Genomic DNA, 25,394 nt, shown 5'->3' with positions numbered 1-25,394 from the left:
GGAAAAAAAAACCACAAACTTTTCTAGGGAGGAGGGGCAGGAGTCTGTTTCAAGGGAAAAATGCATTTTTTAAAACCTCTGTTCCTATTTGTGATTTTTAAAAATGGGTAGGTATATGTGTATCTTTGTGTATGAATAAAGAGTTTCTGGAGATAGAAAAAATGTTTTATTGAAGTATAGTTGATTTACAGTATCATGTTAATTTCTGTTGTACAGCAAAGTGATTCGGTAGTGTGTGTGTGTGTGTGTGTGTGTGTGTGTATACACACATTCTTTTTTACATTCTTTTCTATTATAGTTTGTCACAGGACATAGAGCTATGAAGGGATAGGCTACCCACTCCGGTATTCTTGGGCTTCCATTGTGGCTCAGCTGGTTAAAAAACCCGCCTGCAATGTGGGAGACCTGGGTTCAATCCCTGGGTTGGGAAGATCCCCTAGAGAAGGGAAAGGCTACTCATTCCAGTGTGCTGGGCTGAAGAATTCCACGGACTATATAGCCCGTGGGGTTGCAGAGTCAGACATGATTGAGAGACTTTCACAGGATACTGAATATAGTTCCCTGTTCTATACCTTGTTGTTGAAAGAAACTTTTGATGGTAGTTAGCTGTAAGGATACTTAGGGGCTGCCAGAGAGAGGGACTTTGTTTTTGGATTGTGTACCCACATTTTTGGGCTTCCCTGGTAGCTCAGACGGGAGAGAATCTGCCTGCAATGTGGAGGACCTGGGTTTGATCCGTGGGTTGGGAAGATACCCTGGAGGGAAGGGTATGGCAACCTACTGCAGTATTCTTGCCTGGAGAATCCCCATGGACAGAGGAGCCTGGAAGGCTACAGTCCACGGGGTCGCAGAGTCGGACACGACTGATAACTAAGCACACCCACATTTTCATTTTTCCTTTCCTTTTTAAAGAGTTGGTAATGCATTTCACTTGTGTTAAGATTCAAAAATCTAAAAAAATGGCTAATGGAAAGTTTTCTTCCTACTGTCCTCCCAGTACCATATCCCTGAACTGTGAATCATTCCAGACTTTTATCTGTGTACAAACAAATGCAAATATATGATTTTGTTCCCTTCTCCAGTAGAGTATATGCTGTTGTACACTAGTCTCAGCTTTCTTCACTGACAGTATATCGGGGAAAGATCTCCCTATTGTACCTAGAGAGCCTTCTCACTAAAGCTGCATGATAGCTTGATGAAAAATTGATAGTTTTTGGTGTTTTACCCTTCAGAATGAACCTATAATGAATCATGTGTGTGCAAGTAGGATACACAGAAGTGAAACTGCCGTGTCAAAGAAAGTAGACATAATTTTAGTTAGGTTTTAGAAGATGACTTTGAGTTTTTCATTGTATACCCTTCTGTACTAAATTTTTTCCATGACCAGGTATTAACATTATTATTTAAAAAATGGTTGACTAATGAATTGATTTGGAAATCAGTGATCACTCATGAACGTACATGTTTCATAAATTGATTTTTCACAAATCTTACCTCTTTAATGCAGATATGTATTACTTTCACTCCTTTGGGGTTTTTTTTAAGTTGGTGCACTGTAAACAACTAACAGTCATTTGATTTTTGCTCAGATGAAAGCTAGAATCGAAGCTCGCTCAGAAGCCAAGATCAGTGGACTCCTGTGGGCTGGATTGGCGATGCTGTCCGTTCAGGGCGGAGCACTGGCCTGGCTCACCTGGTGGGTGTACTCCTGGGATATCATGGAGCCAGTCACGTACTTCATCACATTTGCAAATTCCATGGTCTTTTTTGCATACTTTATAGTCACTCGACAGGTAAGTAGTTTGTTTAGAAAATGGTTAAGTTATAATGTCTTTTGTAAATAATTCCTCACTCAAATCAAGTAATGAGCAAAAAAACCCTTCTTTCTTACTGAATTACTGCTACCTGGGTTCTTATCAGCTGTTAAATTTTATTATCTTTCCAGAGGATGGAGATTTATATTAGCACAGAGAAAGTGTGTATAACCTCTATAGAGAAATACAGTGCAACTTAAAACTCCTCCTTTGAGATACACACATCAAATTTGTGTACTCTGTGCCCTGTTTATAATTCAAACCACCCAGTAACTTGAGCTTTGTCTTGTTTTGCCAAAAATGTCCATTTTCCATTTCCTCTTTTCTATCCCTGCATGTGTGATTTCTCTTCCCTGCTTGCTTGCTTTTGAAAGGAACAGCTGATCTCAAGTGAGACTAAATGTTTCACTTGAGTTGCCTTATGCTGGCTGTGATGGCTACAAATGTGGCAAATATTTTACTGATGTGCCTTCCTTTGCTTTGTTGTTGCTAAGACAAGTGTCTTTCTTGCTGAGGTATTATGTTCATTTAAAGCATGTTCTGTTTTGCTTTGCTTTTTTTTAGGATTACACTTACTCAGCTGTAAAGAGTAGGCAGTTTCTTCACTTCTTCCATAAGAGATCAAAGCAGCAGCATTTTGATGTGGTACAGTACAACAAGCTAAAAGATGACCTTGCTAAGGTACCTCATTGCAAACGTGACATCTTACAGCTGGTCTTGTCTGGGAGCCAGAATTGAGGGTCAGGGAAGCACAGTCGGTGGCTCCCCCACACGGGTTAAATCTTGGTCCTACATGGGCTTCTCTGTATTTTTGGTTTGTTTAGTGAGACAGCTGACGTGTTGACATGTCCTATACTAATTTCCTACAGTTTTTCTTCTTGTCGTCTGTATTCTACATGGGGATAGCTTGAAATGTAAATAGGAAAAGTCTTAAATGACTCTGAGATAATAAAATAATAGTTTTCAATAGAAATCTATTTCTAAGTGAAGATGTGTTTTTAAAGAAAGAAGTCCCATATCAAGCTCAACTGCAACTTCTGAACCCGTTAAGAACATAAAAGACTTCTAAGAACATAAGCACTCTGATAAAACAATTTTAAACTCTCTAAATGCTTCCCAGGTTTCTTCTCCGTAAAAACAGAATCAATATGGCATTCCTCCTTTCATCTTTTCCTTCTTTCAGATGATAAAACAGAGGTGTATACCCTGTTGGAAAGTGGGGAAACCAGGGTATGAAGCCGAAAGTTTGGCTCTGGAGCTGTACTCTGGAGCACTTCCATATAATCTGATTCCTAGGCAGCTGTCATCTCTGGCCTCTCAGCAGACCCATTAGCTTTTTAAATTTTTCTTAGTAATTTTATAAGAAAAGTTTTGGTAAAAATGTCTTCTGCTGTTCAATACATGATCATTTAATAGCCAGCGATCATCACATCTTCTGTTACCTGTACCTTTTAAACTACCCATCCCTCAAATTTAAAAAAAAGGAAAGATTTAACAGGAATTCACAGTCCAAAAATTGGAGATAAAGAGGCTTTAAAAATACATTAACATTCCATATAATCATTACTTAGGAAAAACCTAATGATACTTTTTTGGGTACTTACATTTAAATGATCTAATCCAAGAAGGCTAAAGAATGTTCTCCTCACTAGTTTCCAGCACTGGGCATTGAAGATTTAGATTTTTTTTTTAAGGTAATAAAGTTGAGAAAAAGGGGAAGCTAATAGGTCAGATTAATGTTTTTTGTTGTTGTTGCTATTGTTTTTCATGAGCTAGAAAAACCACTGCAAAGGGGAACACAAACATAAGAAGAACTATAAGGAAGTGCTATAAACTCATATTTTATATACTATAAATTATATACTATATATACTATAAACTATAGCATAAACCATATACTATAAACTCATCTTTTACAAAAGAATCCACATAAATTGAAATATTGTAGGCAGTTGCCACTTGTAGTTTAGATCTATGTGTTGCCCTCAGGAGATGTTAAAGTTATAAAATTCCTTGGAACAGTGATCTGATATGCTCGTGGTTCTCTCTGATCAGTGCCTCCTCTTCCCTTGGACAGGCTACCGAAGCCCTGAGACATGTGCGCCGCTCTCTCTATTTGCGGATGCAAGTAGAGGAACTTGATGAGAAGAAGTAATCTTACATTTTTAATGTCAGTGAATTTTTCCATGATGTGTTTATTTTGCAACTGGAACTTTTTGATTCCCATAGTTCATTTGCATTTGACTGTTTCAATCCCTTGTTAATTAAAAAAATGCTTGCAAAACACAGCTATTCTTTGATGTTCTCATTTGAGATTTTCAATTTGTGGATTTTCACGGCTTGTTGAGGTTTACTGCTGGAAGGATCTGGGCTGCATCCATCAAAATCGAAGCTGCTGCTGTTACAGTTCAGCATTGAAGCAGCTTTGTCAGCCTGTCCCGTGTCCCGTGTTCCTTCCCGTGCGGACGCGGAATGGCCAGTGTGTGGGGGTTCCCTTTCTTAGGCTTCATTTAAAATCATCTGGTCATTAATTTCTTTTTAATTCACAGTAGCTGGAAGGTTTTTATCATTCGATAGAGTTAAAATTATTATAAAATGTCTTTTGAAATGTTTCATCTTAATATTTACCTAGTTACTATTTATCATTTGTTGTCAAGTATTGTTCTAGGCACTTTACATATAATTATTTGTAATCCTGTAATCCTACGAGGTTGCTGTTTTTAATCCCAATAAGGAAGCTAAGGTTTAGCATGGTTAGTTTGCCCAAGTGTACATAGCTAGTGTACCTACTCAGAGTAGACCATAAATCTTTATAAATGTACAACTAATGGTGCTTAATCCATTACCTAGGATGTCACTTTTTCAGTGATTGACTATGGGACAGAAAGGGTACTGATGATACCCTGATACTGAGATTTGCTTTAAAAAAAAGAACACTGTTTTAAGGGTATACCTTCCAGTCAAATCAGATTCAAACTTCAAACACCTTAATTAGAGCAACATCCAGTGATCCAGGTGCTAGTCTGTATCGGTATCTCTGACACCCGGGGAGTCTGGATTGGCAGTATGCTAAGTGTTTTACTAACATGCTAAGAACATGCACTTATGACAAGCACTTAGGCAGGACAGGTGCTGCCTTTCAGGAACCCGGTTCCCAGGAAGGAACAAGACCACCATCAATACAATGAAAGTTAAGGGAAACCAGTTGGGCAAGGTGGGTCTTACCTATCGGGAGTGCCGTTTGCTGTACTGAGTTCACAGATGTTTCCATCCCCGGCACCAGGAAGAATGCCTGGCCCCTATGACATACCTGAGAGAGACAGGTGTCGGTGGAGTTTTCAGGTATAGAGCTAGGAGAAAGCTGGGAACAGGAAAGAGAAAGGATGGCTTCTGAATTCTCAAACAGTCTAAAGAAAAACCTGGGAAGAGGGGTAGACTAGAGGTTGGCAAACTAATACCTGTGCTCATTTTTGTAAATAAAATTTTGTTGGAACACAAGTATGAACACTGATGCACTGTCTGTGGCTGTTCTCACAATACAGCATCACGGTTTGACTGCAGCGGACAGCCTGGGCTGCAAAGCCCAACACAGTTCCTCTCTGGCTCTGTACAGAAAACTTTTACTCATCTCTGAAAGAGGATGTGAAAGACAGTTATCAAAGAATACTTCTGTGTCTTTCGAGCTTCAGAAAATTTGTCATGTGAAAAATGAATGAATTCTTAGTAAAGATAGCTCCCTTTGACTAGTGTCATCCCGCTTTACAAAGTAAAGTAGACTTTACTTTTAAAGTAGAATTTAATTCTTGAGAGAAGGAGCTGCGCGTAGGTCACACTGTACTTTTTTGTGACAGGTGAACCTGATTTTTGAGCACCGGGGATGAGAGCTCAGTGATCAGAGGCGGGACATTCTGACCTTTTTTAGTACTTAAACTGTAGTTTCTCAAATGGGAGATGTCATATATGTTAAAACGTTATTGATCAGAGAGATCATTTATTAACACATCAAGTATGAACTTTCAAGTTCCAAGTTAAACAGACTGAAACCAAAACTAAAGGATTCCAAAGAAATTGCATGTTAATTTTATTATGAAAGGATTGTGTTATCCTGAGACAACTATTATAAACAAAATTCAGCTGTGTCCCTATTGTTTCCACAGCTCAAATTTGATGACATTTTGGTGCCCAGATACATTGGTACCAGTGTCACTGCATCTGAACAAGAGGATTTTATTCAAATAAACCCTCAGACTGATCACTGAAGGAAAAAACAAATGTGTGTATATGCATATGGTGGGTGGCAGGGGTTGAGCTTTTTAATAACATCAGCTAACTTCCCTTAGGTAACCAGAGCTATATAATCTTTGCCTAGAGGGCTGGACCTGTGCTCGCTGGATGAGCTGAGGAGAGTTTCTATAGTCATTCACCTTGCAAGGGGAGTCATGGAGACAGCAGCACCTGAGGGTCAGGGGCTAAAGGAAAGGTAAACTGTTCAACTGACAGTGAAACCCCTGTCATGACTACAGGAAAAGGTTTAAATGCCCCACTGACCTTGGCATATAGTTGGCACATGTTTTGAACCATACCTGAAACAGCACAAACTACTGCTGAACCAGCAGGTCCCAAGTTTGTTATCAAAACCCAGACTTTTAAACATCTGCAGCCTCTGGCAGATTATTAACAAAGCATATTACTCAAATTTTACATATCATATTAGTAAGAGCTGAATCTTAAAAATAACATCTGGAACTTCCCAGGCAGTCCAATAGTTAAGACTTCACTTCCACTGCAGGGCGCATGGGTTCAGTCCCTCATCTGGGAACTAAGATCCCACATGCTACACAGCACTGCCAAAAAAAAAAAAAAAAAGCAACGTCTATTATTCCATAAATATGATGATGGTCTGTGAGTGGGACTGCCAGACAGTGTATAGTAACTTACCATGCAAGATACTGACAGAATCAAACTTTGCAAGTTTGTGACCTCTACTGACTAAGAATTAACTGCTTATATTTCTTCTTCAAAATACCATATAATAGTTCTTGAAGGCATTTTTTAAAAGAGTTAGTCTTATACAAAAAAGTGGTAATTCATAAGTAGATTAATTTTTATGACCAAGTAAATGATACAAGAATGTAAATTAGAAAAACTTAATTTAAAAATTTCAAATATTAAAGGAAAACAAGTTCTTAGATTTCAAAAGCCCCTAAAAACATTATAAAGTTTTATTAAAAAAAAAGTCACAAAATACAAGTTAAATCAGTCAGATATTGAGTAAACTTACAATTTAGTACAAAAGTCTAGTATTACAAATGCTTGTGGATTTTTATCTATAGGAATTCCCTGAGGATTTCATTTCTCCATATATCAAAACCCCTTCACCATGTCCAATATGAACTATTTTAAGTTATTAAAGCTTAAAACATTTAAAATTGCTGAACCATTTAAATTGCTTCAACCAAGTGATACTCCTTTATATGAAAAGAGAAAATCTATTTTGAATACATGAAACAAAATAGCACCTATCATTTAGATTTTGGAGAGAAGTGCAGCTTTTTAGTTAGCATTGAGGCAAAACAGGGAACCTGCTTCTTTCCAATCGCACTTGGGTCTCTGCAGAAGTCTACTCGGCGCTGAGAAACCTTCCTGTTCACCAGGGTGAGGAGTTCTGTGAACTCCAAAGAGGAGCCGAATTTTCCCAGCATCTCACACAAATCTTGAATATACCATGAACCATTCACAGTTTCCCGATGAGAATAGTAACCTAAAAAAGACAGGAGAAGCCACTGACGTTTCCAGGTTACCTACTGTGACAGAAAATCACTTTTCAAGTCCGAGTTCTCAAAAATCATTGGGCAAGACTAAGATGTGTCCATGATACAGTTTAAAATTTTTTCTCTGCTGACTATTCTCATGTGGAAAAAAAGATTAATTCCACACAGTTCTATAAAAATGGTGTTGATGCTATGTAATTTTCTCCACTTCCTAAAAATTCCCAAGCTAGTAGTAAACTAGGCAATGATTTTTGAGACCGGTGATTAGAAAAAAGAAAAACATAAGATTATTTACTACATTAGAGAACAACTGTCATCAAAATATTTTTCAGGGACTTCCCTGGTCATCCAGTGGTTTAGGTGCCACACTTAAAAATTTTTTTTCAACAATGTTTTCCACAAGTGTTAACCATAAAAGCAGTATCACATCACTAACTGACACATTCTGCTGCTAAGCTATTCAATATAATTAGCCTTAGAGCTTTATTTAACATGTAATAGTTTTCAGGAAGGATTTTTCTATAAGGTACTTTATAGTTTTAAATAAATCACTCTGATCAAGAAGTCCATTAAGCTTGTGAGCTTCACGACCAGATCACAAGTCCCATTAGAAAGACCTCACCTAAATCAAGGCAAGATGAAATGTACAGAAACTTAGCCAAGAAAGCCAATTATACATTTGTATTAAACACCCACACACCTTCTGCCACAGAGTAGCACATGAGGAAGTCGGCTCCAGCTGGAAGTGTGTAAACCGAGGCCGCATCCACCTGGGTTAGGTTGGCATCCAGCCTGTGTGTCCCGTGATCAACTGCATCCAGAGGGATGACCGGCACGTCGTGCTGGCTGCCCCGACACGCCTACGGGACAAGGAGGAAAATCCCCTCCTTTAGTCACCTGTTCTTCCCCATGCTTCGCGTTCACAGTGAATGTTCCGTACGCCTTTACAGCAACATCAACAGAATCCACTTTACAGGCGTTTCAGAAACAATGCATTCGGGTTTACAGCAGGCCAAAGCTGACAGTGCTTTTTTTCCTACTTAGGCTTTCTCATAGTTGATGTTTTAAAAAACTGGCATCCTCAACTAGACACCAAATTATGTTGATCAAAAGGTATACTGTAGAGGGGAAAATATCTGTGGTTTTAAAGTTTCTTATGCATTACGCACACCACAGCACCAAGAGCCACCCCTTCTTTTAGAAAACTATAGTACGTCCCTAAGTGTATCTATTTAATCAGGTAATATATTCCCAGATTGGGTTTTCCCTGCCAAGCTGCAAGGGTCAAAATGACACCACCTGACCTGAGAGCCATTACCAGTGTGCCTCCTGCCTTCTGCTCCCTCTTTAAAGCGAGGGCTCAGATTCTTACTAATTCTGACTCATACAAAGGCTAAATAACATTCAATGACTGTTACGGGCTTTTGTCCCCGCTCCATTTATTTATTTTTTGGCAGGGTCCTTCTCCCTGGGCATTTGGTCTTCTTTCAGTCAATAGGTCCCACCCCCATTTATATATTGAGGGCTTCAATATAAAGCAAATAACCTCCAATATTTCAGATGTAACTGTATATGGTGACATGGTCTTTAAAGAGGTAATTAGGGTAAAATGAGGCCTATTGGTGGGCCCTAACCCACTATGACTGGTGTCCTTGTAATGTCAAAATCACAGATCATGACAAACAATATTTAAAAAGTGTGAAATATAAAATTACCCAAATGGGACAGAGACACAAAGTGAGCAAATGCTGTTGGAAAAATGGCATCAACACAGGGTTGCCGCAAACGTTCGGTTTGTCTTAAAAAATCGAAAGTGTAAAAATACGCCAAGCACAATAAAGCGAGGTACGCCCTGTACGCTGTTCTGGCAGCCCTCGTAAACTTAGTTCAGTGTCTGACAAGACTCTGCTACAGTATTATAAATGTGTCCATCCATTCCAAAATGGCTGAAGAATTATCAGCTTTAAAAGAAACATTCTGATGGATTTCAGAACTACCAGATAAACAGAAGATTCCTGATACCCTATTTTTACAGGGAGATTTTAATCTTATTTTGTATTATCAGGCTTATCGTCAGACCTTTTCTACTGTCTCCCTAAATGGAATGTAGAGCATGTGGAACTCAATGCCAGCGCTTGTCAAATCACCTGCAGTAAGCCTAAGAGCAGGCCTTTACTGGCTGGGGCTGTGCCATTTCCCAGGCACTGTTCAAAGCGTTTTTCACCTTAGGCCAGGTCATCTTATCCTCCCAATCACCCTATGAGGCAGTGCTCCTGTGATGAAGAATCTGATGCACAGAGAAATAAAATAACTTGGCAAAACATTTTCCTTGATTTAGTTTCTGACAGTGCTGGCCACTCCCCCTTTTCCATGAACAATCACCTATCATTCTTATGATTTTCTCCTACTCTTCTGAGCCATCCTCCTCATCATCCCTTTGCCCATTCCTCACCGGTACCCCTCAGTTATGCTCTACGCTTGTTTTTGGTGGTACCATGCAGCTTGTGGGGTCTTAGATTCCCAACCAGGGACTGAAGCCGGAGCCCTGGCAGTCACGGTGTGCTGTCAATGGACCACAAGGGAATTCCCTCTCTACATGCCTTTCTCAGGGTGTCCTTGACACGGAGAAGCTCACCTACTCCCATGCCTCCCAGTACCATCTATCTGCTCTTTACTGCCCATTCTCTAACCCAGGCCGCCACTCTCAGTTATCCATCCATCCCCTCGTTACTCCCAACTAACTTCTCTAGCCTGGGCCTCCTGTCTCAAGTTTTGACCTGTATTTCCAACACGTCTCACAGACGCCCCAGTGCCGCAGTCCAACAAGAAACCAGGGAGTCATCCTTGACTTCATTTTTTTTTTTTAAGTAGCCCCCTACTCCCTCTCTCAAGGAATGGCAGGGTGTGAGATGTGGCTGTGTACTTCATGCAGCCCGGCAACATCAGGAATTCCCATTTTTTCCCAGAAATTCTTCCTGAGGTACCAAAGGGGATGTTATTCAGGCCCCTCCAAATATTTTTATTCTTAGCCACATCTTGGCTTAAGGGAAAATGTGAAAGGACTAGAAGTCTAGCTGGGACTAGAAGTCTTCATGCCCACATTCTCCTCACCAGCTGGCACGTTCTCCGGCCCCAAAACTAAACCTGGTCTGAACAGGTGGTGCCCTCACCACACTGGTCCATCAGCAGACACTTTCTCCAGAGGCCCTCCCTACCTTAACATTGGGCTGGGCCAGGGTGTCATTTCCAAGTAATTTTGAGTCATTTGCAAGTAATAAAGATACTGAGCATCTTTATGTTAAGAAAGAACTACCACAAACAGCTCAAGCTGCAACTCTGATTGGCTAGGATTCAAAAAGGGCCTTTTCTGATTACTGGAGAAAGTTAACTTCCAAAATCAGCTTTAGTTCATTCTAATCACATGTACAGAACCATGGCCTTTATAATTAAGACTATAACACAATCAGTCTTACCTGAATGATAAATATCTTGGGTTTTCCAACCAGGCTCTGACACTTGTCTCCTTTGAACAAGCCTGTTAATGTCTGAATTTCAATTTTGGCATCATATGCATAGATGTGGTTGCCTTCACCGTGACTCAGGAAAACACACAAAAAGCAATCTGCATCTACGTGGCTGGCAGTTGATGCTAAAAAGGACCCCAAAAGTTATTTAGAAATGAAAATAAGGTACTTATTATCTACATGTAAAATTTTAATTTACTAATACCAGAATAAAGTTTCACATAATTGAGGGGAAATTTATTATAAAATGTCTAATGAAACCACTCATTTAATTAAGCAGTACTGTATCTGACTTTTAGACATCCAAATTATTACAGTTCAAAGTTTGAACAGGTTTTTGTTAGCTTTTTAAAAACAGAATAATGACATGGAAAACCTAAAGGGATTATTATGGGGAACCCCTAAAAAGTTTCTTTGAATCAGCAGAGACCTTCTTAGGGCAGGCTGGAAAGACGCAGAAACTGCCCCGTAACACTTCCCTAAGTGTCGCTGCACCGCTAAGGAAGGCAGCATCATCACTATTACGTCTGCAGCGCTTGGAGCTTCCCAGAGTGTTAAGACACGAGGCTGAACAGCAAGCAAAGTAGGAAAGTTGGTGAGCAGCCAGTTATTATTTACAGCAGCAGAAATTATTTACAGATTAAAGAAGAGCCCTGGTATAAGGGTCCTCAAAATTAAAAACAGAGCTACTACCATAGCCGACATTTCCACTTCTGGGTATTTATCCAAAGACAACAAAAACACTAGCTTGTAAAGATATATGAACCCTCGTATTCTCTGCAGCATTATTACAACAGCCAAGATACAGAAACAACCCAAATGTCCATTAATGGGTGAATGGATAAAGAAAGTGTGGTCTGCACATATACAGTGGATTAGCATTCAGTCATTAAAAAAAGGAAAATTTGCAATTTGCAACAACACGGATGAACCCCGAGGGCATTATGCTAAGTGACACAAGTCAGAGCAGGACATGATCACGTCACTGTATGTGGGAACTAAAAACCCAGCAAGCCAGCAAGCAGAACCAAGTTCAGAGGTGCAGAGAACAGACTGCTGGCAGCCGGGGCAGGGGAAGGAGAATCGTGAGGCAAAATGGTGAAGGGGTCAAATGGTGTAAACTCGCAGTTACAAAATAAGTGAGTCCTGAGGATGTTAATGTGCAGCATGATGACTACAGTTAGCAGTGCTGTACTGCATATTTGAAAGTTGCTAAGAGAATAAACCTTAAAAGTCACTAGAAAAGATTTGATAACTATGAATGGTGACGGTAACTAGACTTCTGGTGGCAATTGTTCCCCAGTGTACACAAATGCAACGCCATGGCCTGCAGCACACCAGGCTCCTCTGTATGTCAGTTACACCTCAATTTAAAAAAAAAGTTCTGAAGAAAGATTAATGATGTAAGTGTTGTAATAGTCCATTGACAAATTACTTAAGAACCCATGACATGTGGTGATTACTATACACATTAGGTTGTTAATTTACCTACTGCATGCTGCTGCTGCTGCTGCTAAGTCGCTTCAGTCGTGTCCGACTCTGTGCGACCCCATAGACGGCAGCCCACCAGGCTCCCCCGTCCCTGGGATTCTCCAGGCAAGAACACTGGAGTGGGTTGTCATTTCCTTCTCCAATGCATGCATGCATTGCTAAGTCGCTTCAGCCATGTCCAACTCTGCGACCCTACGGATAGCAGCCCACCAGGCTCCTCTGTCCACGGGATTCTCTAGGCAAGAATACTGGAGTGGGTTGCCATTTCCTTCTCCAACCTACTGCATAGTGATGTATAAATTAAGAGATAATGTATGTAAATCAGCAGTATTTTGAAGTCAGTAAAAAACTCGGGTATGGAAGGAGTCAGTTAAAAAATGACTGCCCAGCATCTATAGTATTTGCATCTTAGGCTTTTAATTGCCAAATGAAAATATCATTACATTCATTTCCAGAGTAACAGACTGTAGTGGTATATAAACTATAACTTGGTAGGCATAATACTTTGCAAAGGTCTCTAAATCTGCTGAGTAATGTATAATTAGAGAGGCACAAGCAAAACCTATAACCCATACTAAATTAATCGATAAGCCTTTTTTACAACAGTTAATTATTTGGACCTGTCTTCATACAAGGATAATTAAAAACTACTCAGTCCCATCAAAGGAAGATGAATAGGAAAACAACTTACCCTCGTGAATTTTGAGCAATAGTTCTTCTGCTCTAAGATCATCAAAACATTTTACTTCAAATCCTAGATCTGAAAACCTGGAGATTAAATTGGATACTAGTTTATGAGCTATTCAAAACTGTCATATACTCCTAATTATTTGAGGAATCTATACACATTTTTATGACATATAAATTGACTTTTCTTTAGGGAGAAAGAAAAATCAAATACGACAATGATGGTTTTCCTCGATTACCCATGGCAGAAAGGGATTTATTCATGATAACTAATTTAAGTTAGAATACTGCCGTCTACTATGCAAATATATTTATAAGAATGCAAAGACTGTTGACATTTAATAGAACAGGATTAAGGGGAAAATTCAGGCAAGTTCTTAAGGGAGGCTGGGCCCGAGTGAGGTTCATCCTTAAATTCTCTTGCTCTGTTATTTCTACAGTGCGGACAAGTAGTTATCACTTAAATATCTGACCATCTGGATGTTAAATAAAACAATACTACCTGCGCCTAAGATTGTCTCTGTCAGCACTGGTGCCCCGCCTCTCTGGCAGGGTTAAGTGCCAGAAGAACCTCTCATGATTGAAGATTAATGCAATTCCTCTCCTCTTGTGGTCCATTTTGTACTTTTCAGCCGGATCAAACATTTCTCTGTTTAGAAAAAGTTTAAAAAATCATATTAAATAATAAGCTCCTCCAAGCCCAAGGTCAACGCGCAGAATAGACAGAGGTCTGCTGCTTCCTCCCGCACCAGGCCGACAGGCCACCGCCGTGCCCTGGGCAGGCCTCCCAGCCACGCTGGTCAGGAAAGCCCTGAAACATCTCTGTACCAACCGGTAAACGGCAGCCATCCTGAGCAAACCCCTCCCACTCCCCCAGTTCCTCTGCTTGGGTGTCTTTCCCCAGGGCTCCAGGGACCGGAGACCAAAGACAATGGTCTGGCCCAGGCCAAGGCTGTCCCAACTGTTCAAAAACTTGAGCCTCAGTCTAGGTCCCTTCAGAACCAGGGGCAGCAACCAACCCGCACACCTACAAGCCAACCCTCCAGATGCTAAAACCTGACATTCTCCACTCTGCTTTTCAGAGCCCATGTCCCTTTCTTTCTTTGATTTCTGTAGGCTGATGATGACCACTAAAGGAAAAGACCTCTGTGAGTAAACAGAACATTATTACCTCCTAGGGAAGGCATCTATTTCGGTCATGTTTTGTTCTTCACCTATTAAAAGAAAGTAGGGTCTTGTTAACATACTTTTTTATTTATGGTCATAAAACACATTAGGAACTCCCAGCTACCTTGATTCCTATCTGCTAAGCTCCTTCTGTCTTGGTCGGTTTAAAAGTCAAAGGATGTGAGAAGGGGTAAGGGAGAAGGAAGGGAAAGTGCTCTTAATAATAAATGAACTGTACGTGCCACAACTAGAGAAGCCCGCACACCGCAACCACAGAAAGCCCACGCACTTCAAGGAAGACCCAGCGCAGCCAAAATAAAGAAACGAACCGTAAACACACAGCTCAGTTTTCTCACCTCCAACTCTTCAATGCAAAATAAAAAAAGATCATAAACAGAAATGGAAAAACACTACTCAAATTCATTTGTTGCACACTATGCCAAAAGTAACAAACGTAGCTCTGTGATCGTGAAGCTCAAATGAAATATGAAATTGCTTTATTTTGCAGAAAATGTTTTTTGCAAATATTCTCTGAAACAGAGAAGGAGTGAAGTCAAGCAAGAGGACTGAACACAGTGTGGTTGACACTGGATTACCCTACTGCCTGGAAGCAGCAGACGTTTTGGTGGAGGAAGGGAAGGGCAAAGACTCAGATTCTGACCTCCTGCATGACACATGCATGCTTGTTATGATCCTATAATGGGGACTCCCTTCTCCCAACCCAAGATCAGACTTCCCCACCCACAAGACAACCTCTCACTGAATCCTTCTCCCAGGAACAGTGCTGTGCATCAGAGCCTTCTGCAGCGACAGAATTCCCTACCCCAGCTGTCTCTGGGGGCAGCCACTGGCCACATGTGCTTCTGAGCCCTTGAACTTTGGCTAGTGCAACTGAAGAACTCAATTTTTAATTAGCTTCAACTAATTTAAATTTATATAACAGGTGTGGCCAGTGGCTTCTCTACTGGACAGCTGCAGTGAGTCTAACATCTTCTATCAGAAGAGTCCATGTGCTCATGAGTCTGCTTTTACCTGATAAACAGCTTGAGAGGGGACAGAAGGTGACGACGACACAAATACTAATAATGGAGCAAGATGCCCCTTTCAGTTGAGGTCTTAGAAGGAAGGAGGACAGACCCTAGGGGTAAACTCCTACCCATCATCTCCCTGCCAAGAGGGTGGAGTTCCCCTCACTCCTTGGAGTCTCTCCCTCACGCCTGATGGTTCTAACCTCATGTCTCCTCACTGACAAAAGTCCACCTAGGGAGAGAGGATGACGAGAGGGAGAATTCAACTCCAGGGCCCTTTACCAGTCACTCTCAGCCTGCTCCTCCTGGACTGCATCTAGCATTCAAACCAGTCAAGACCCCAGAGAGGCACCACCCTTGTTCCAATGGGCCCCATCAGTTTTCCTTAACCTTCTGCATCAATCCCTGGCCTGGGTGATAAAATGCAGATTCCTGGTACGTAACCCAGATTTATAGAATCAGAATCGTGGGAGATGTGACAAGGTGATTTTTACTCACACCAAAGATTAGGAGTCAGAAGCAGCCTCTCTAATGCATCCTCCCCACTCCCGAGGCTTCCACGCTACCCTCATCCTGCCCTGAGGCGGATCCTGCGTATTCCACACCGTGTTGTACTGAGGACCCTTCCTACCAAGCTCTCCTCTATCCGGGGACACCCCTACCACGCAGCTGCTTACTGGGGGATCTCCTATTTCACACAATGCTCTACTGAGACACGACCTACTCCACACCATGTTTTAGAAGGGGCCCTGCCCACCCCACACACTGCTCTACAAAGGGTATGTGGCACCTCATACCCTGTCCCACCAGGAGACTTCTACTCCACACACCGACCCTGGGGACTATTAATACTTCCTGCTGGACACACTATCAGAGACATTCCACATGCTTTTCTACTACAACCCTTCCTACCCCTGCGCTTGAAGCTGGGGAGACTTCCGACGACACACAGCTCTCTGCAGGGACACCTCCTCCTCCAGAACTCCTATCCAGAATACTTCCTACATCACACGCTGGTCTACTGTGAAACCTCCTCCTCCACACACTGCTCTCCTGCCAGGATGCTCCCTACCCCGCACACAGCTGAATAGCTGACGCTTCCTGATCAGACACACTCCACTCGGGAGGCTGCCCCAGTGAACACACAGCTCTGGGGGGCACTTCCGATTCCACCCTCTGCTGGGCCCAGGACACCTCCTCCGACACAGCCTGTTCTACCAGGATTACTTCCGACACCATACGCTGTTCCCCCCGGGACACTTACAATCTGCTGTACCCGGAATACCTCCTAGTCCAGACGATGATGTGCTGGGCCGCTTCCCAGCTCACACACTGCGGGAGGGAATGCAGCCAGCGCCACACCCTGCTCTCCTTCGGGAACTCTGCATCCACACACGGTCTTCCCTGGGGACCTCGTCCTCCACACACTGCCCCACCAAGGTCACCGGTACCACCTCTACCCTGCTGCATCCGGGACACACCCTACTCCACACACTACTTCGCCAGGTTACTTCCCGTCACACTGCTGCGGTCTGGATACAACCTCTCGTTCCTCTACAGAGACTCTGCCCGGAGTTCTCCCCGCTCCACACACTGCTCTGTGGACGGATATTTCCCTCTCCGCACACTCTGCACCAGTGACTTCCTCCTCCACGCAGTGCTCCCCCGAGGAGACACCTCCCTCCTTACGCCACACGCTGCCAGACACGTCCTGCTCCACACACCGCTCTGCAAGCGGTGTCTCCTGCTCCACGCTCTGCTCTGCGCCTGGGACCTTCCTGCCCCAGTGTTCTCCGTGGTCACCTACTCCACACACAGCTCTGTGAGACGTGCTTCTTACCACCACGGTGCTCCAGCCAGGGTCGTTCCTTCACTGTTCCTCAGGCCTCTTTACCTGGAGATCTCCTCCTAAACAGTGCTATACAAGGGACCCTTCCCTACTGCATTCACCGAGGATACTCCCTTCCCCAGACACTTCCACTGAATATACGTCCTCCTCTTCCCACACCACACACCGCCACACCCCGAATACATCCTGCCCCACACACGGCTGTACCAGGGAGAATTTCCTGCTCCACACTGCTCCACGGGGACATTTCCTACCAAGACTCCCCTCTGCTCAGGGATGCCGCCCTTCTGAACACGCAACTCTTCAAGGCTGACTTCCCACTCTGCATACTGAGCTACCCCAAATCCCTCCGAGCCCATGAACTCCTCCACCCAGCACACTTCCTACAACACAGCGATACAGTAGGATACTTTCTCATCCACACACTGCTCCCCTGGGACACTGCCCACGCCACACAGTGCTCTGCTGGGGCTACTTCCTAGCCACACACTGTTCTAACTGGGATTCCTCCTAGCCAACAGATCGCCTTCCCAGAAGACCTCTTATTCCACACATTGTCTACCGGGGTTCCTTCCTGCTCCCCACACTGCTCTACTAAGCAATGTGCAGGGTTTCCTCTCCTTCCATTTTCAAAAGCATTCCATGATCTACCTTTTTTTCCTCTTACCTCCTTTTAATACCCTTACCTCCTTATCATTAAAACAATTACATAATAAAGAAATAGAATCACTCAAACTAAACACATTAAACCTATATCTAAAATTCAACCTCACCTCAAGAAACAAGAAAAATCTCAAACTGACCTCACACTTTAAGCAACTAGAGAAAGAACATCAATAACAACAACAAAAACACCAAAGTTTAGTAGAAGGAATGAATCATAAAGATGAGAGCAGAAATAAATGAAATAGAAATGAAGAAAACAATAGCAAAAATCAATAAAACTAAAAGTTGGTTCTTTGAGAAGATAAAATTGCTAGGTCTTTAGCCAGAATCATTAAGAAAAAAAGGGAGAGGATTCAAATCAACAAATTCAGAAATGAAAAAGGAGAAATGAACAACTAATACTGCAGAAATACAAAGCATCATAAGAGACTATTATAAGCAACTATATGATAATAAAATAGACGACCTGGAAGAAATGGACAAATTCTTGGAAAGGTACAACTTTTCAAGACTGGACTGAGAAGAATTAGAAAATATAAACAGACCAATCACAAGTAAGGACATTGAAATTGTAATTAAAAATCTTTCAACAAACAAAAGGCCAGGACCAGATGGCTTCACAGGCAAATTCTGTCAAACATTTAGAGAAGAGATAACACCTGTCTTTCTCAAACTTTTCCCAAAAATTGTAGAGGAAAGAGCACTCCCAAACTCATTCTACAAGGCCACCATCACCCTGATACCAAAACCAGACAAATAAATTACCAAAAAAAATTACAGAACAATACCACTGATGAACAAAGACACAAAATCCTCAATAAAATCCTCGAAAACAGAATGCAGCAACACATTAAAAGACTCATACACCGTGATCAAGTGGGATTTATCCCAGGGGTGTAAGGATTCTTCAATATAGTCAAATCAATGTGATACACTGTATTAAATTAAATAAAAACCATATGATCATCTCAATAGATGCATAAAAATATTTTGACAAAATTTAACAGCCATGTATGATAAAAACTCTCCAGAAAGTGGGCATAGAGGGCATCTACCTCAATATAATAATGGCCATATACAATAGTCCCACAGCAAACATCATTCTTAATGGTGAAAAACTGAAAGCATTTCCTCTAAGATCAGTAATGAGACAAGGATGTTCACTCTCACTATTATTATTTAGCATGGCTTTGGAAGTTGGTGGCTTAGACAGTAAAGAATCTGCCTGCAATGCAGGAGACCCAAATTCAATCCCTGGGTTGGGAAGATTCCCCTGGAGAAGGGAAAAAAAAAATAAACAAATGGGACCTAATTAAACTCGAAAGCTTTTGCACAGCAAAGGAAACCATAAACAAGATGAAGAGACAACTCTCAGAATGGGAGAAAATAATTGCAAACGAAGCAACAGATAAAGGCTTCATCTCCAAAATATACAAACAATTCATGAAGCTCAATATAAAAAACAAAAAACAGGGACTTTGCCAGTGGTCCAGTGGCTAAGACTCCAGGCTCCCAATGCAGGAGGTCAGGGTACAATCCCTGGTCAGGGAACTAGATCCCACAAGCCACAACTAAGAGTTCGATTGCACAACTAAAGATCCTACATGCTGCAACAAAGATCGAGATCCCGTGTGCTGCAACTAAGACCCAGCCCAACCAAACAAATAAGAAAATGTTAAAAAACATAAACAACCCAATCAAAAAATGGGAGGAAGACCTAAATAGACATTTCTCCAAAGAAGACATACAGATGGCCAACAAACCCATGAAAAGATGCTCAACATTGCTAATTATTATAGAAAGGCAAATTAAAACTACAACGAGGTATCACCACATATCAGTCAGAATGGACATCATCAAAAAATCTACAAACAATAAATGCTGGAGAGGATGTGGAGAAAAGGGAACCCTCAAAAAAAAGAAAAAGAAAAGGGAACCCTCTTGCACTGTTGGGAATGTAAATTGCTGTGGGCATTATGGAGAACGGTATGGAGATTCCTTTAAAAAAGTAGGAATAAAACTACCACATGACCCAGCACTCTACCAGCACTACTGGGCATATACCCTGAGGAAACCAGAACTGAAAAAGACACATGTACCCCAACGTTCACAGCAGGACTATTTACAAAAGACAGGGCATGGAAGCAACCGAAGTGTCCACCAACAGATGATTGGACAAAGACGATGGGGCACAAATACACAATGGAGTATTACTCAGACATAAAAAGGAACAAAATTAGGTCATTTGTAGAGATCTGGATGGACCCATAGTCTTTCCTACAGAGTCAAGTAAATCAGAAAGAGAAAAACAAATATCGTATATTAATGCAGGTATGTGGAAATCGAGAAAAATGGCAAATGAACCTAGTTCCAGGATAGGAAAAGAGAGGCAGCTGTAGAGAATGGACATGTGGACACAGTGGGAGAAGGCGAGGGTAGGATGAACTGGAAAATTATGATGGACATATATACACTATGATATGTAAAATAGATAGTGTAGTGGGAACCTGCCATTATAGCAAGGAGAACTCAGCTCATTGCTGTGTAATGAATGACCTAGATGGATGGCATAGAGCAGGTGGGCAGTGGGAAGGAGGCCCATGAGGGAGGGTCTACATGTATACATATAGCTGATTCACATCTTTGAACAGCAGAAACTAACACACATTGTAAAGGAATTACACTCCAATAAAAAAAAAAAATCTTTATCTGAAAGCCAATCACTTCCTTCACCCTCCAAGAACCTGCACGGGCTGGAGGGCACTGAGTCTCTTCTGAAACCCCCAGAGGAGCTGAGACCCAGCAGATCACCTCCCCCAGCTTTTGCACCTTGATGGTAGTGAGCCTAAGGCAGCCTGAAGTGTCCCTGCCAACCGGCTGGTCACCGAACTAACTCAAGTCCCTGAGAGTGAAAGCACAGGAGATGTACACTCTATTGGATCCCTAAGGTTTCCTTTTCATAGTCTGAGGAAGGAGCCTCACAGTTCTCCTGGGCTGATGTAGTTTACACTGTGTGTTTGAGTCATCTCAAATATTGCTGTCAGCTTATAGATTTAGGGAAGACAGCTAGTATTAAGTAGTTCAAGATTAACTAGTTTAAAATAACATTCAGTTTCAAAGTTAACAGGACCATCTTAATGAGGCGTTTTTTTTTTTTTTTTTTTTTTTTAAGTTTTTTTTTGTTGTCACTGTTAACAAATAGACATAGAAAGAAACTGGGCTCTGAAAACTTAATTCTGAACCTCACAGGCTCTAACCTTCACGCTGCTGTAAACAGGCGCCCTGTATCCTACAATATCAACACTGATCTGGTCCAGCTGCCAGTCTGTTCTAGCAGTTTGCTGAATCGGAACAGAAAGTTATGGAGACAGAGATTAGAACGGAAGTTCCAAAACTTCCTCGGAGCTGATCAATTTTACCCAGCTTCAGAGAACATACATTATTGAGGCAGGAGACAGTTGGACTCTAGAACAGACATTTACAACTGGCCCCTTGACAAGGGGCGGGGGAGGAAAAGATAGTCTCCAGGCCAGACACTCCCAGCCTTTTGCTTACATATCCTGAGGCAAGAGACAGATGGGCTTTGGGCTAGGTATTTATGACCAGACTGCTGTCTACATTTCAAGATCTGCTCTTGGATATAAAAACAGCAGGAATACAGTGGATAACCAGACCTTGTGGGTTATCCACTGGGTACCTTATGGCAGGAACAGAGAGTGGCTAAACTCTGTTAGAAGATCAAGAGGTCATACATTTCCCATTCTTAGGGCAAAGGAGACACTGCTGCTGCTAAGTCGCTTCAGTCGTGGCCAACTCTGTGCAGCCCACCAGGCTCCCCCATCCCTGGGATTCTCCAGGCAAGAACACTGGAGTGGGTTGCCATTTCCTTCTCCAATGTGTGAAAGTGAAAAGTGAAAGTGAAGTCTCTCAGTCGTGTCCAACTCTTAGCAACCCCATGGACCCCAGCCTACCAGGCTCCTCCGTCCATGGGATTTTCCAGGCAAGAGTACTGGAGTGGGGTGCCATCGCCTTCTCCAAAAGGAGACACTACATATGTGCAAAAGGCTTCAAGGGGCCAAAAAAGGCAGGGATGTCAGACCGCAGTAAGTCTTGCTACTCCCCCCACCATATGCCTCTGTGTTGAAATCCATTTTGACTGAGGGGTGCAGGCACACCCAGGGGAGGGTCCTGAGACAAACTGACTGAGGGGTGGAGAGTAGGGGCAGGTAGGGGTGTCAAAACAAGACAACGGGCCAAAGGTGAACAAAGAGCAGGAGTGAAAGTCGCCCAGTGGAGTCCGACTCTGGGACCCCATGGACTGTAGCCCACCAGGCTCCTCTGCCCATGGGATTCTCCAGGCAACAATACTGGAGTGGGTTGCCACGCGCTTGTCCAGGGGATCTTCCTGACCCAGGGATCAAACCCTCACTGCAGGCAGCTTCTTTACCGTCTTAGCCACCAGCACTGTCCTAATAAATGACTTAACCATCTCGCAGTCGGACACGACTGAGAGACTGAATGAACTTTTTTACTGTCTTTTTACTGTGTCCTCATCAGAAAGGACACGCCCACACCCTTTCTCTGCAGTATCTTCTTCTGCAGGCTTCTGCAGGCTTCTTCTGCAGGCTTGCTTCTATCTTAACAGCCTCTCTGTGTTCGCTCCCATGTGTCGTTGTGCTGTGTCTCTAATAATAAACTTTGTACCTGCATTTACAGTTTTTGCCTCCATGAAAAGTACATTTTTCACTAGGGGCAAGAGTCAGGGAAAAACAGGTTTGAGCCTCTAGCCCTTACTGGTCTGGAAGCTAGGATTCCTGATTTTCATCAAGGCTACCCAGATTCAATTCCTGGGCAGGGAATTACAATCTCACTTCATGCCACAGCTCACTGCTGCCTCTCCGAGATCATGATGATTCTGTCACAGTCATTTTAAACTGTATGTGCCCAACAGAGCAGCTTTCAGGAAGGGTGCACAGTATCATTATACTGCATAACGTGAAGAGCCAGCTCACTGGAAAAGACCCTGATGCTGGGAAAGACTGAGGGCAAGGAGGAGAAGGAGAAGACAGAGGGTGAGACGGTTGGATGGCATCACTGACTCAGTGGACATGAGTTTGAGCAAGCTCCAGGAGACGGTGAAGGACAGGGAAGCCTGGGATGCTGCAGTCCGTGGGGTAGCGAAGAGTCGGACACAACTTAGCGACTGAATGGCACACTGCATGAATACAAATAAACTGGTTTTGTTGACGTGGAGAAAATAAATCTTAGTGAGGGAGATACTCTATATACGATTTATAAATTCCTTTTCATCTGCAATTATTCTCAGAAATGAGGCAACGAGACTCTTGACCTCTCCTCCCTTCTCCTTGTCTCTGATTTATGCAATTTTCCTCTCCATCATAATGTAACCATTTCTTTGCTCAAACCAGATTTTACAAAACCAATCAATCATTCTTTTTCCTCCACACCTTAACCTGAGAACTCTCCAGTCACCATTTCTTGATGACTTGGCACATGAGATAATTTTATCTCACTCTGCTCCACAGGCCCTTTGAGACAGAGAAAGTGCAAGGGGCTTATCTAAGGTCGGTGCCTTGGAGTTGGTACCAAAAGGCCCGGTTCTGCCTGCAGATTGCAAAGTCCGTGCACTCCCTATTAACACGGTAAAACCACTCCCACCAGGGAGAGACCAGAAACCTTTCTAAACCAAGTGCTCACTTCTCCAAACTTCTTCAGTATCTAATGTCGTCATCTTCATTCACTGCAGTATCTGTGACAATCTACCCATATTCCTTATCAAGGACTGGTTTAATAATCCTACCTTCAGTGACTCATGTCAGGCCTGGAATACATAGGAAAAGGAGCAATGTGGACAAAGAAAGGGGAGCCAGGTCGGGAGAGGAAGGAAACCATTACAGGAACCGCAGGGGATGTGCAGTGACTAGCACTGCCTCAAGCATCCAGCCCTCCTTCCCGAACCCCTCCCCCGGGGTTCCCAGAGGGAAATGGGTGCAGGACCTCATCAGGGTAACCCCGTGGTGACTTTGACAACGTGCCTCTGCGACGAGGCTTGTTTTATGTAGCAAAGAACAAAAAGCTCTGGAATAAAGGCACTCTGTGGATTGACCGCCGGCGAGTCAAACCACTCTCCACCTTCCTCCCCCCCCCCCCCCGGCCCGCCCTTTTTAAAACTATGGCCAGGCTCAGAGTTTCTAAACCTTATCAGTAATGTAATTATAAGTGGCAGGGAAGAACATCCTAAAGCATGTGTTTAGAAGCTGATTATTTCGTAGAGAAAAGTTGTTTGTTGTTTTAGTCGCTGTGTCCGACTCTTTGAGACCCCATGGACCTTAGCCGGCCAGGCTCCTCTGTCCGTGGGATTCTCCAGGTGAGCACACTGGGGTGGGTCGCCATGCCCTCCTCCAGGGCATCTGCCCGACCCAGGGAGCCGACTCAGGTCTCCTGCTTTAGCAGGCGGATTCTTTACCATCTGAGCCACCAGGGAACCCCCCCAGAGAAAAGTTACCGTGGCCTAACGTTAAACTCACAAACAACTGCAGGTTTCTCAGATGCAGGAGAACCATGGGGGGCTGTGCAGCTGCCAAGGCCTGACTTTCACCTCCAGTTTCCGTGCTGGCAAGCCCGGGGCTTCTCTCTGCGCGGCCGCCCCCGCGGGCTGCTCACGCTCCACTGTTACTACAGGCAAACACTTATTTTTACGTAGAAAGGAAAAAAATAAGGCCCAACAAGACCCAAAAGTTAACGTTTCTTACGACCAGGCGCAGTTAAAGTTCAAATTGCCACGACAGCTAGGAAGAGATCAGTGCCCGGAGGACAAAAGCGGCCGGGGCACTCCCCAGCACCCAGCGCCGCCACCAGAGACCGCAAGGAGGCGGCGGCGAGGTCCCGGAGTTGTTTTTCTGAGCCCAGAAGCTCCGCGGCGCCCACCCGACCTGAGCGCTTCCCTCCAAGACCCTCAACTTCTCCCGGCCGCCGAGCAAAGCCGGGCAACCCGCGTCCCCACTCGCGCCCGCGCGCCCCGCTCGGCACCCGCCACCTACCCGCACCGCGAGCCGGGCGGAGCGCAGGCTCGGAGCTCATCGCAGCGCAGAGCGTGGCACCGACGCCCGGGCGGCCTCCGCTTCCTGAAGCCGGGCCGCTGCCCCCGCCCCTTCCTCCGCCCCCGCCGCCCCGGCTCCCAGCCTCGCCGCGGTGGAGGCGGGCTCTGGGGCTCGGGGGGTGCCCTTGGCTTCGCTCGGAGCTCGCCGCGGCCGGAGCGCCCGGGCACGGCAGAGGACGCGGTCTCGCCCGCCTGGCGCCTGGGGAGCCGAAGCCGGCCTTCGGGAGATGTCCGCGGCGACTCCGAAGACAAGCCGCGGTCCTGGGGTGGGAGGCTG

The 25,394-nt window shown here is 43.6% G+C and overlaps 2 protein-coding genes across 2 annotated transcripts in view; one reads left to right on the top strand and one right to left on the bottom strand.

Moving 5' to 3' along the window:
* Nucleotides 1-4,102, top strand: part of MCUB (mitochondrial calcium uniporter dominant negative subunit beta) — a 95,361-nt gene extending 91,259 nt beyond the window's left edge. Inside the window, exons 6-8 of the mRNA XM_061164221.1 lie at nt 1,590-1,793; nt 2,379-2,495; nt 3,892-4,102. Of these exons, the coding sequence (XP_061020204.1) occupies nt 1,590-1,793; nt 2,379-2,495; nt 3,892-3,969 (399 nt within the window). The 3' untranslated portion in view covers nt 3,970-4,102. The remainder of the gene's footprint in view (nt 1-1,589; nt 1,794-2,378; nt 2,496-3,891) is intronic.
* Nucleotides 4,103-5,871: 1,769 nt separating this feature from the next.
* Nucleotides 5,872-25,177, bottom strand: CASP6 (caspase 6). Its single transcript, XM_061164222.1, has 7 exons — nt 25,059-25,177; nt 14,459-14,501; nt 13,790-13,936; nt 13,292-13,368; nt 11,059-11,234; nt 8,286-8,445; nt 5,872-7,575 (listed from the first exon to the last, which is right to left on the bottom strand). Exons 1-7 carry the CDS (start codon nt 25,096-25,098, stop codon nt 7,337-7,339), a joined length of 882 nt encoding a protein of 293 aa, XP_061020205.1. The 5' UTR covers nt 25,099-25,177; the 3' UTR covers nt 5,872-7,336.
* Nucleotides 25,178-25,394: the final 217 nt, after the last annotated feature.

Source organism: Dama dama, chromosome 17 (genome assembly GCF_033118175.1).
Source record: "Dama dama isolate Ldn47 chromosome 17, ASM3311817v1, whole genome shotgun sequence".
Classification (NCBI taxonomy): Eukaryota; Metazoa; Chordata; class Mammalia; order Artiodactyla; family Cervidae; genus Dama; species Dama dama.
Note: the sequence above shows the minus strand (reverse complement) of the source record. Positions and strands in the feature narration are given on the sequence as shown.